The sequence below is a fragment of the Ascaphus truei genome, chromosome 7 (assembly GCF_040206685.1).
Source record: "Ascaphus truei isolate aAscTru1 chromosome 7, aAscTru1.hap1, whole genome shotgun sequence".
NCBI classification, from domain to species: domain Eukaryota; kingdom Metazoa; phylum Chordata; class Amphibia; order Anura; family Ascaphidae; genus Ascaphus; species Ascaphus truei.
In genome coordinates, this window is record NC_134489.1 from 75,750,922 (window position 1) to 75,763,456 (window position 12,535).

The 12,535-nt window shown below is 43.6% G+C and overlaps 1 protein-coding gene across 4 annotated transcripts in view; it reads left to right on the forward strand.

The window, feature by feature from the left end:
• Positions 1 to 11,699, forward strand: part of TLK1 (tousled like kinase 1) — a 114,525-nt gene extending 102,826 nt beyond the window's left edge. For all 4 annotated transcript variants that reach the window (XM_075609085.1, XM_075609086.1, XM_075609089.1 and 1 more), the window contains 9 exons: positions 24 to 121; positions 813 to 894; positions 2,395 to 2,486; positions 2,567 to 2,656; positions 4,665 to 4,834; positions 5,512 to 5,647; positions 7,473 to 7,584; positions 7,672 to 7,779; positions 11,428 to 11,699. In XM_075609085.1, the coding sequence (XP_075465200.1) occupies positions 24 to 121; positions 813 to 894; positions 2,395 to 2,486; positions 2,567 to 2,656; positions 4,665 to 4,834; positions 5,512 to 5,647; positions 7,473 to 7,584; positions 7,672 to 7,779; positions 11,428 to 11,604 (1,065 nt within the window). In that variant the 3' untranslated portion in view covers positions 11,605 to 11,699. The remainder of the gene's footprint in view (positions 1 to 23; positions 122 to 812; positions 895 to 2,394; positions 2,487 to 2,566; positions 2,657 to 4,664; positions 4,835 to 5,511; positions 5,648 to 7,472; positions 7,585 to 7,671; positions 7,780 to 11,427) is intronic.
• Positions 11,700 to 12,535: the final 836 nt, after the last annotated feature.

Genomic DNA, 12,535 nt, shown 5'->3' on the forward strand with positions numbered 1-12,535 from the left:
TATTAACATTCCCTCTTTTGCAGGAAGAGGCAGAAATCCAAGCGGAGTTGGAACGTTTGGAAAGGGTACGAAATCTTCACATACGAGAGCTTAAACGAATAAACAATGAAGATAATTCACAGTAAGTTAGTTCTTATTTGTAGTTTTCAAGGGTGGTTTGTAACACTTCATTGGTGTTGCAGTTTTTCTTATGTGAAGAAAGCTTTACATACTCGTAATTTCTTTCCTAAATGCCAGTGTTATATAGTCAACGAAAATATGCAAAAGACCTGGATTTTACACCCTCATTACCCAGGACTACTTAAAATCGACTGGTACACGAATATGGAGTCAATTCTATATCCATTGAGCAGCTGTTTGTGCCATTTTCATCTGAAAATCCCCATAGACTTTAAGAAGGGCCGCTGTGGCATCTATAGATTTACCCCCTATGCATGTAATTCTCCAGCACTAACTTCCCGTATGAAGTGTGCCTAGACCAGGGGTGCTCAACTCCAACTCCAGTCCTCAAGACCCCCCCAACATGTCAGGTTTTAAGGCTATTCCTGCTTCCACCACTGATTGAGCCACCTGTGCTGTAGCTGCGATATCCTTCAAACCTGACCTGTTGAAGAGTCTTGAAGACTGGCGTTTGCCACTCCTTGTCTAGACTTTAAGTATTATTTTGGCTGCCACTTTGTGGGTACATTTGTATCTCTAAATCAGATTGTAGCATTATTTTAATGATTGTTGACACATCAAACTGTTCTAAGTGCACAAACATTTTGCATGTCTTTAGTACTAATAACTAACACATTCTTATTTCCTTTTAGATTTAAAGATCACCCTACATTGAACGAACGTTATTTATTACTTCATCTACTAGGTCGAGGTGGTTTTAGTGAAGTGTACAAGGTACTGTTGATTTAAAATGAGTCTATTGAAAGCTTTTTAATCCACATTAAGCATGTATTTAAGTCTTAACATTTGACTCAGAGTTGTGGTTTACAGCTTATTCTATGTAAAGATCAGTGACTTCTCCAATCTTGTTCAGATTTTATTTTCTCTAATTAAAGTTAACCATCTAGTCTCATCAGTAGCAGACTTGATTTAAGGTTCATACAATTTCGCACATCAGACTTTATAAAAAGTAATTAATTAAGGCAGGGGTTCTCAACTCCAGTCCTCAACCCCCCTGACACAGGTCAAGTTTTCAGGCTATCCCTGCTTCAGCACAGGTGGCTCAATCAGTGGCTCCGTTTTCAACTGAGCCACTGATTGAGCCTGTGCTTAAGCAGGGATAGCCTTAACCTGTTGGGGGTTCTTTAGAACTGGAGTTGAGCACCCCTGCACTAAGGATTTGAATGTAAATATCTGGTCTCCTTGACGTATCACAGGTAAAATAGAAGCAATTTCACCTCAACCATCATCCTACTATCTCTATGACGTATTGAAAACACGTTTTTTTGTTTTTCAATACATCCTTGCACTGTTTAATTAGCAATGAGTTGATAGTATGTTTTGAACATGCAACATGCAATCTGATATAGCCTGGTTTACACATTAGATCTGAAATGTCTGCTCGAGGTGGTTTGTGTAAGGGAGGACGTTTAGTGGGTCTCCGATCATTTAATTCCGTTACACTAGTAGTTTTTGGGTTAGTATAAAAATGTGTGCCATTTCCTCTCTTGAATTCGCATTTTTACTGCTTAATTAAATGGACATTATATGATTTCCAATGAGCAATTTAAGTATGTGATGACACAGTTCTGATCATTTTAAGGGGACCTTGTTGACCTTTGCATTGACTTTTTTGAGTATTTATGTATTGGAGTATAAAGGGATAATTTCATGTGGACTGGGCTCCCATTGAGCTCGCAGTACTACAGTTCGGTTCAAAGGGGACCCCGCAAATCGTAGCAATGGAGAGAAATCTCCCAGGGATTTTGAAAAGCACAGATTACTACTTTACAGCATTTTTCTTGCTAAATCAAACCGTCCTCATTCCCTGAATGGGTTGCATTAGCAAGTGATGGTCTTAATGTAGTTCTTTTCTCACAGGCTTCATCTAACCTGCGATGTCTACTTTATTCCATACCAACAACCAAGAGGAGACTTCATTCTTCCTGTAGTAGTGAGGGACAGAGGACATGTAGCATAGGTAGTGTTATAAAAACTGGAGAGCTCTAATAAGCTTTCTCTTGAGTTGTGTGCTCTAAAAGCTGTGCTGGACTTGTATATAGCATGTAGTGAACACCTCTATAATTGGTAGTCTAGTATTGATTATTTGGTTGGCCCTTCAACAGAAACTGTTTTTTGAGCAATATGTGACACCCCACTGTATATAGGCCCTGTTTTAAAACTTCCTGTGAGCGATTTTAATTTTTACCTTGCACTGTTCAATATTGCTTGTAGGCTTTTGATCTCTATGAACAAAGATACGCTGCTGTGAAGATTCACCAACTTAACAAGAGCTGGAGAGATGAGAAGAAGGAGAACTACCACAAGTAAATACCACGCTTCCCTTTTTATTAATAAAGCTGGTCATTTGACTTTAATGGAAAATTAACATCACTGCTTGTTTTAGGCATGCCTGCAGAGAATACAGAATACACAAAGAACTGGATCACCCACGGATAGTTAAACTATATGATTACTTTTCCTTGGATACAGACACGTAAGTTTGAAGAACTATAGCTTTTTTTTTTTCTTCTTCTAAGTAGTTCCAATGTTTTTAATATGATTTCTGCTTTTGTAGTTTTAGCTTAAAAAGTATCTATAAAGCTTTGTAATATACACATACAGATATAGAGAATAGATGTATTTAGATACAACACATGAACTTGAGCACATCAGACCATCCAAGATAGAAGCATATGAAGGCCCAGGTTCACTAAAGGATGTGAAAAGGTAAATAAGGTGCGCAGCTAAACCCTACAATATAGTATAAGTAAACCAGTGTTTCAGTGAATATAGTGCAGTATAGTGCACAACCTTATCAAACGTGTAAAAAAATATATTCAATTGTAACATACAGTGCCCATATGTGGTTTGAAGTGCATATGCAGCCGTATCAGATGGGAGTAGCTCGGTACCCCCGCAGCACTAGAGGAACAAAAACAGCGCAACTGCAATAGTGAAGTATATATCAAGATAATTTATCTAATTCAAAAAGGTAAGTATTCAGTGTACATCAGCAAAATAGAACATGTGCAGTGTATGGATTAGCACATTCGTTACCACACGGTGAGACAAGCTGGAACGGTGGTAGGTAATCACAGGCAGTATCAAGACGTCATCACAGCTCCTCGAGGATGGTAGTCTGCTGCACGATCAGTCCGTCTGAGGGTGTGCGTCTCTTTCCGGGAAACCTTTCCAGTGATGGTGATGACCTGAGTCCCGAGTAGGTTACTTCCAAGGATACACGCCAGTCCAGTTTAGGTCTTGGGCGCGCATCAATTGCTCAATGCTAGTCCATGAGACCCGGGTCAAGCAATATCGCGTGACATTAATACACTAAGAAAAGGGATTTCCCTGATGAAGTAGCATTTCAGTTACGAAACGCGTAGGATTAATGTATTTTACAAACTGTTATTTTAATCAATGGTAGACTTCATGCCGGCATAATTTAACAGCAATTGAATCTGCAATACACCGCGGAGGAGCGGCTGTAATTAATTGTCAGCTGAGACTGTGCAGCTGGTATTTCGCACTCTGAGTGTCTTACGTTAGTCACGTGATCTTGCTTGATCCGGGTCTCATGGACTAGCATTGCGCAATTGATGCGCGCGCAAGACCTAAACTGGACTGGCTTGTATCCTTGGAAGTAACCTACTCGGGACTCAGGTCATCACCATCACTGGAAAGGTTTCCCGGAAAGAGACGCACACCCTCAGACGGACCGATCGAGGAGCTGTGATGACGTCTTGATACTGCCTGTGATTACCTACCACCGTTCCAGCTTGTCTCACCGTGTGGTAACGAATGTGTTAATCCATACACTGCACATGTTCTATTTTCCTGATGTACGCTGAATACTTACCTTTTTGAATTAGATAAATTATCTTGATATATACTTCACTATTGCGGTTGCGCTGTTGTTTTTGTTTCACTGAAGGATGCTCCGCTTTAGCAAGACTTTACTCCCATTAATTTGAAGAGGAGTTAATCTGTGCTAAAGTTTAGCATTCTTGTGAATCTGGGCCTAAGACTGTACATGTAGATATGTACATTAAAGACTTCTATACACAGCAGACAGGATTTGCAATAGTGTTAGGAGTTATTTTGGTCCTGGAGAGTTGTGGGTTCATCATAGGTTCCGTCAGCATTGTAATGGAAAAGTTAGAGCGTTTTTCATACTAGTAGTATTGTGTACAGGGCTTTTAAAACCTCACATACAGGTCTCTTCATTGTGTGTAATGTGATGTAGTTCTTCATAGATCTAGCTTGTGCACAAGCTTTCAAGGCTTCATATGCCGCCTCTATAAATTTTTCTGAAGATGAGTAGTTGTATCTTTAGAAAGATCTTATACTCATGGTGGTCCATTAAAGAGTATACTACTTTAAACTTTTGTATTAATGTACATGAAGATGAAATCTGCGTTTTTTTTTTTAATGTTCTGTATGTACACTGTATATCATTATGGTCTTATGTGACTTCTAATTTCTGGGGGGGTTTATTGCAGGTTTTGTACAGTACTAGAATACTGTGAAGGCAATGACTTGGACTTCTATCTGAAGCAACATAAGTTAATGACAGAAAAAGAAGCCAGGTCCATTGTAATGCAAATAGTCAATGCACTACGTTATCTCAATGAGATCAAGCCTCCTATCATCCACTATGATCTGAAGCCAGGTATGAAAAACGATAAAAAAATTATTATGGGTTAACCTAATCCAAATAGATTTTGTTTTTTTATGCGTCCTTATATACAAGACTGGTGCCGCTAAGCTTGTTAACTATAAATCAAGGTCTGTCGAGTAAAAAAAACTGTAGCCAAAAATGTGAATTTAAAGGGACAAACCAATTCGCACCATTGTAAATATTTATTTTGCGGTAATTAAACGAAAAACTTTTTTTAATGGTAATTTTGTATTTATGCTTTCATGAAGCACTATGTATATTAATGGCGCTATATAAAGACATACATACACATTGAGGCAGGGGTGCTCCACTCTAGTCCTCAAGCCCCCCAGCAGGTCGGGTTTTCAGGATATCCCTTGAGCCACCTGTGCTGAAGCTGGAATATCCTGAAAACCTGACCTGTTGGGGGAGATTCAGGACTAGAGTTGAGCACACATGCATTTGTGTAGCCTGGAGACTACAAATCCCCAGATATTTTAGTGTAAAGCTTTAACTTTGTTGACAACATTTGGTATTTGTTTCCATTTCCCCATATAGATGGGGAAAAATGTGCACGGACGCAAAACATTTTTGGGTGTTTTTCCGGGGGGGGGAAAGGGGGGAACCTTCTGGAAGAAATTAATTTGAAATACCTCCACTTACCCCTGTGACATTTCTCTTGTGCTTAGGAAACATTCTTCTTGTTGACGGAACAGCTTGTGGAGAGATAAAAATCACAGACTTTGGTTTGTCCAAAATCATGGATGATGATAGTTACGGTGTAGATGGAATGGACCTAACCTCCCAAGGGGCAGGGACATACTGGTGAGCGAGTCCATAGAGATCATAACAAACTAATTCTGCTGTAGTAAGCATAGGCTCTTACTCCCCATTAAAGGCCTTGACCACGCTGCAAGGACGAGAGCCCTCCCCGAGGGGGGGCCGCAGCGCTGGGGCGAGAGTTGCTCCTGCTCTCAATAGATGGCACGCCCCCCGGCGGTTGAGCCAATGAGGGCGAACCTGCCGGGTGACGTCATGGCTGCGCCCCTGTCACTCCCCCGCCACGCGCCGCCCCCCCCCCCCCCCGGTCTCTCTTCCTGCAGTGAGCTGCAGACCAGGGAATCGGCTGCACGCGCCGCCAATCTCGCGGGCGCGCTTTGCAGCGGAGTTACCGGGGCCTTAGCCTTACGTTCAGTCTAGCAGCACTGATTTATGGGTAATATGATTGGAATTTTTCACTTCATTCTTTTGTAAGTGGTACTTTTTTTATGGATCTATGAGATAATATAAGGACGCTTCGTAAGTGTACTTGGTGCATGAGTATCATAGACCTCACAGGCCTTTTCTTCAAATGTTGTCTAAAAGAGGATTTTTTAGATCATAAAGGCTCATGTAGAAGAGCTCTTGTGCTGATACATTAAAGAGAAAACTATCTTTTAATATAGCGTAGTGTTTTCCCAGATTAATAAGCCCTCTACAACAGAGCGGAATGAATATATATGTTGATGTCACGGTGTCGAGTCTAAAATACTACGCCCCCTGACAGTTTTTCCTCATCTTAAACGAGCTTAAATATTCTTGTTAACTGGAGGATGGTTTCTTCCCTATCTGGCTTTTTACCTCTAAATCGAAGTTCATAAATTTCGTTGCTCAACTATTCACAGAAGAGAAGTAAATGAATAAAGCCCCAAACGGGGTTGTCTTTCTGTCTTAATAATATGAAGATACATTTGCTCACATAAACAAGTCATTCAAGAAATAAAGCTCATTAGGCTATTTTCGTATCATTGTTATTTATCAAAATATTTTTTTGACCGATATCAGCAATGGTCTCTTTGGCTTGTTAAATATATGCTTCACATCTTCAGTAATGGCAAGTCGGGCAAATGAATATAGTGCACTGCATAGTCAGCATTGATGAGGTAATTGCAGAAGAACAGTGGGTTTTTTTCCCCTTACAGTACTAAACAAAAACTCACTTGTACTTGCGGGATAACCTGTAGTATATTTTATATACAGTAGTTTACTAATCTTCAACACATACTGTGTCATTTGGAGTTTTCCGGACATCAGATACAGGTCACTAAATGTTACATTCGTATTGTCAGGCGTGTTTCCATGTGTGGAAAGCAACCACAGATGTAATCTTATTGTATGTATGCTATTTTACTTTAATAGGAGCTGAAGGGATTAGGGGGCTTGTGCAGGCATATATTGCAGGCCAGTGCCGAGCAAGAGGGAATTGAATCGGTGCTGAATATTTATTGGCTGCTTTCAATTCCGCTAAGGAATAAGTACAATTGTTTTGGAATGTCTACCCTAGACGATTTTTACCTGGAGTCAAATACATAGCCACAAAGTAAGTATTTGTAGGGTACAGGCTGCGGATCGATCAACCAAAAAAAAAGCCCAGGGAAGCTCCTCTGAGTAACCTACTCTCTCAGGTGAAACGGTAGTTCTTTAGGTGCCAGTACTGGGTCTGTGGTTTTGGCATCCGGCGGGACTTGGATTGTGGCCTAGATGCCGGAACTCGGTACGATCTCAACTGACTGAGCCGACAGGTGCTTTTTCTTGGTTAGAGTCGTTTACACCTTAATGTCACATACTTCTAAACTGCTGTGTGCCTGATCTCCTGTTTTTATCCATGCAGGTACCTGCCCCCAGAATGTTTTGTGGTGGGAAAAGAACCACCAAAGATTTCAAATAAGGTTGACGTGTGGTCAGTTGGAGTAATCTTTTTCCAGTGTCTTTATGGCCGAAAGGTAATCATTGTTTATTGTTTCTCTTTGAGTAATAGCCATGTAGACACTTAAATGCATTTGTATTTACCTCTGAGCATTATATTTCAGCCATTTGGCCACAATCAATCCCAGCAGGACATCTTACAAGAAAATACAATATTAAAAGCCACTGAAGTTCAGTTTCCTGTGAAGCCTGTTGTAAGCAATGAAGCCAAGGTAAAATACTGTTAAATGAGATAAAACTCAGGAGGCGAATTTTATATTTTTGGTGCATAAACCATCTCCTCAATCTTAGCAAATTGTTCGTCCAATGGAAATTACAGACGGTTCATGTTTTCAAATTATTTTACCACATGAAAGAAAAGACCAACACAGCTACCCACCCTTCTTTGCCTACTAGAAAAGATGAATTAAAAGTTGTGACTTCATGGGTTGATATGTTATACTGATGTTTTTGGTGTAAATTTTGACTTTGAGAGCATCAGTGATAATTGAGCATACTGAGATCTCCAATTTGTACATGTTTAGGAACCGTATGTATCTATTATTACTTGTCCTTAGCTGCTGTTCTTTATTACTGAACTGAAGATTACAGCTAATTGTAAGGCTGAGTCCACGCTGCCGCTGAGCTCGCTCATGCTTGGAGAGCGGTGATGTCACCAGCTCTCCAAGCATGAGTGATCGCTGCCCTGCAACATTTTTAGAGCAGGAGTGGGGGGAGGGGGCGTGTCATTGGCTGAATAGGGGCTGTGTGTGTGTGTGTGTGTGTGTGTCTGTCTGTCCATTTTCTCTCTACCCCCTTCCCTTCTCTTTCCCCCATTACTCTCTCCCCCCCATTGCTCTCTCTCCTCCCCCCCCCATTGCTCTCCCCCCCCATTGCTCTCTCTCTCCCCCCCCATTGCTCTCTCTCTCTCCCCCCCCATTGCTTGCTCTCTCTCTCCCCCCTCCATTGCTCTCTCTCTCCCCCCCATTGCTTGCTCTCTCTCTCTCTCTCCCCCCCCATTGCTTGCTCTCTCTCTCCCCCCCATTGCTTGCTCTCTCTCCCCCCCATTGCTTGCTCTCTCTCCCCCCCCATTGCTTGCTCTCTCTCTCCCCCCCCCCATTGCTTGCTCTCTTTCTCTCCCATTGCTTGCTCTCTCTCTCTCTCCCCCCATTGCTTGCTCTCTCCCCCCCCCCCTCCAATTGCTTGCTCTCCCCCTCATTGCTCTCTCTCTCCCCCCCATTGCTCTCTCTCCCCCCCATTGCTTTCTCTCCCCATTGCTCTCCCCCCATTGCTCTCTCTCCCCCCCCATTGCATGCTCTCCCCCCCCCATTGCGTGCTCTCCCCCCCCCCCATTGCTCTCTCTCCCCCCCCATTGCGTGCTCTCTCCCCCCCCCATTGCTCTCTCCCCCCCATTGCTCTCTCCCCCCCATTGCTCTCTCCCCCCCATTGCTCTCTCTCTCCCCCCCATTGCTCTCTCTCTCCCCCCCATTGCTCTCTCCCCAACATTGCTCTTTCTCCCCCCATTGCTCTTTCTCCCCCCCATTACTCTCTCCCCCCCCCCCATTGCTCTCTCTCCCCCCCTTGCTCTCTCTCCCCCCCTTGCTCTCTCTCCCCCCCTTGCTCTCTCTCCCCCCCATTGCTCTCTCTCCCCCCCATTGCTCTCTCTCCCCCCCATTGCTCTCTCTCCCCCCCATTGCTCTCTCTCCCCCCCATTGCTCTCTCTCCCCCCCCATTGCTCTCTTTCCCCCCCATTGCTCTCTTTCCCCCCCATTGCTCTCTTTCCCCCCCATTGCTCTCTTTCCCCCCCATTGCTCTCTCCCCCCCCATTGCTCTCTCCCCCCCCATTGCTCTCTCCCCCCCCATTGCTCTCTCCCCCCCCATTGCTCTCTCCCCCCCCATTGCTCTCTCCCCCCCCATTGCTCTCTCCCCCCCCATTGCTCTCTCTCCCCCCCATTGCTCTCTCCTCCCCCCCATTGCTCTCTCCTCCCCCCCATTGCTCTCTCCTCCCCCCCATTGCTCTCTCCTCCCCCCCATTGCTCTCTCCTCCCCCCCATTGCTCTCTCCTCCCCCCCATTGCTCTCTCCTCCCCCCCATTGCTCTCTCCCCCACCATTGCTCTCTCCCCCACCATTGCTCTCTCCCCCACCATTGCTCTCTCCCCCACCATTGCTCTCTCCCCCACCATTGCTAGCTCTCTCTCTCCCCCATTGCTCGCTCTCTCTCTCCCCCATTGCTCGTGCTCTCTCTCCCCCATTGCTCTCTCTCTCCCCCATTGCTCGCTCTCTCTCTCCCCCCATTGCTCTCTCCCCCCATTGCGCTCTCTCCCCCCATTGCGCTCTCTCCCCCCATTGCGCTCTCTCCCCCCATTGCGCTCTCTCCCCCCCATTGCTCTCTCCCCCCCATTGCTCTCTCCCCCCCATTGCTCTCTCCCCCCCCATTGCTCTCTCTCACCCCCATTGCTCTCTCTCACCCCCATTGCTCTCTCACCCCCATTGCTCTCTCTCCCCCATTGCTCACTCTCTCTCTCCCCCCATTGCTCGCTCTCTCTCTCCCCCCATTGCTCGCTCTCTCTCCCCCCCATTGCTTGCTCTCTCTCTCTCTCCCCCCCATTGCTCTCCCATTGCTTGCTCTCTCTCCCCCCATTGCTCGATCTCCCCCCATTGCTCGATCTCTCCCCCATTGCTCGCTCTCTCCCCCTTCCCTCCTCTCGTTTCTCTCCCCCCTTGCTCTACCTTCCCCTCTCTCCTTTCTCCCCCCTTCTCTCCTTTCTCCTCCCTTCTCCCCCCCTTCTCTCCTTTCTCCTCCCTTCTCCCCCCCCTTTGTTTGCCCCCCACACCACACCACTTTGTTTGCCCCCCCCCCTCCACACCACACCACAGTTTGCCCCCCCCCCACACTATACCACTGTTTGCCCCCCCCCACACACACCACAGCAGTCCGTTTTGCACCCACACGCCACAGCAGTCCGTTTTGCCCTCACCCACCCCCCCACACACCACAGAAGTCTGTTTTGACCCCCCCACCCCCCACACACACACCACAGCAGTCCGTTTTGCCCCCCTCCACTTCTCTCGGCTAGAAATCCCATGTTTAGTGAGAGGGCATTAGAACACGCCCTCTCTCTTCCCTTCCCATTGGTCAGAGCAGGGTCATGTGACATAACCTTATGACAATATATGGAGTCTAATCTCCATTATAAAATGTATTGTGTACAATACAACGACATGTATTCCTGGATGTAGACAAAGCAAGCTTTTACAGTATCGTAGTACACATTCAGGGCAAACGATGGTTACAGAAAGTCTAGAAGGGAAAAAGGAGGATGTTTTTTTTTTAAGAGCTATGGGCATGATTTGAGCAAAGAAATGAGAAGGGGCCATTGCATCAGCAGAAGATCTCTCTAATGAAAGTCAAAGATACCAGGGAAATTGTATATACATCTCAACTTAACAAGGGTTTACAAGCTACTAGATAACTATCAAGTATGGAATGTCAGAGATTTGGCTACAATATATGCAATAAAAAACAAATATATTTATATGTATATATATATATTTTTTTTACATCACTCTGGGTTTTTGTTTTGTAGAGTTGTGACATTCCATTTAATAATGCTATCCAAATCGTAAGATTTGGGGATATTTTGCCTTTTATGTAAATGATGGTTTAGAAGCTTAAACACTGAAATGCATGTACACTGTACTGCATTGAGAGTTTTTAAAGTAGTAACACAAAACAGTGGCTTGCAAAGTGAAAGACAGAATAGTGACAAAATGAACATACAATGTCCTGTGGAAAGTAATGAGGTTGATTTGTAACATGAAAGGACTGTAAACACATTTTTTTTTAAAGTGAGTTTGAAATTATTTTCCTTTTTCTCAGGCCTTTATAAGACGGTGTTTAGCATACCGCAAGGAGGACAGATTTGACGTCCACCAGCTGGCTAATGACCCATATCTTCTCCCGCACATGAGAAGATCCAATTCTTCAGGAAATCTGCACATGTCTGGGCTAGTGGCATGTCCTACGACCCCCACCTCAAGCATCATTTCATATTGATACTTGTTCAGAGTTGAGGCTGGCATGATTATTCTTTAAATAGCTTTCAGGTGCAAAATTTAGTTTTAAGACAAAAAAAAAAAAACAAAAAGAAAGATATTGGAGTTTGTCAACCAAGGATGAGTTTGCAGTTGTTTGTGTGTTTTGGAGAGTCTTTCTCTAGTGTTATTAGTATGGTGAGAACGGGTGATAGACTGTGAATTAAAATCTACCCTTTGACTGTAAAGATATGAAACATTGGCCCTTATTAAATATGCTATTAAGCCATCTTCTGCTTGCTCGGGACAATTTTAGCCCTATTCAAATAAATTCGGTTTAAATTTCCCATCAAGGGGAAGGCCGTTTCACAGCATATTCATATGGGGAAAATATCAAGATGACCATGATAGTTGCACATGAAACCAGGCTTGCAATGTGTTCAAGGTGGAAGAAAATAATGTTGTTTTTTTTTGGAGGGGACATTGTAAATACTCTTTGTAATACTAAACACAATTGGTTGATACTGGAGAGTTCTAGCATGAAGGGCATTTTTCATTATTTAAAAACAATATCTATAACGATTGAAAGATTCACTTACATACAAAGGGAAAATGCACTGCCCAGGCACAAAATCTGACACCTGTTTATTTAAACCAAAGCTTAAATGAGAGGGAGTATTCACAATTTGTTTAAAGATAATAGGATATTCCTTGCTTGTAAGATATGTTCACATTTCAGGGTAACGTTTTGAGTTAACAGTAAATGGTAAACCATGCATGCTCCAGGCTTTAGTTATATATTGGATCATTCCACCATTAAGATATGTTTTTGTTTTGTTACATACACATAACACACATAATAGGTACCAAATGCAGAGAAAACCTTCTATAAAATGTTCTATGCAGGATAATGATTAATTCCCTTCTAGCTCAAATGTGTATATATCTATATA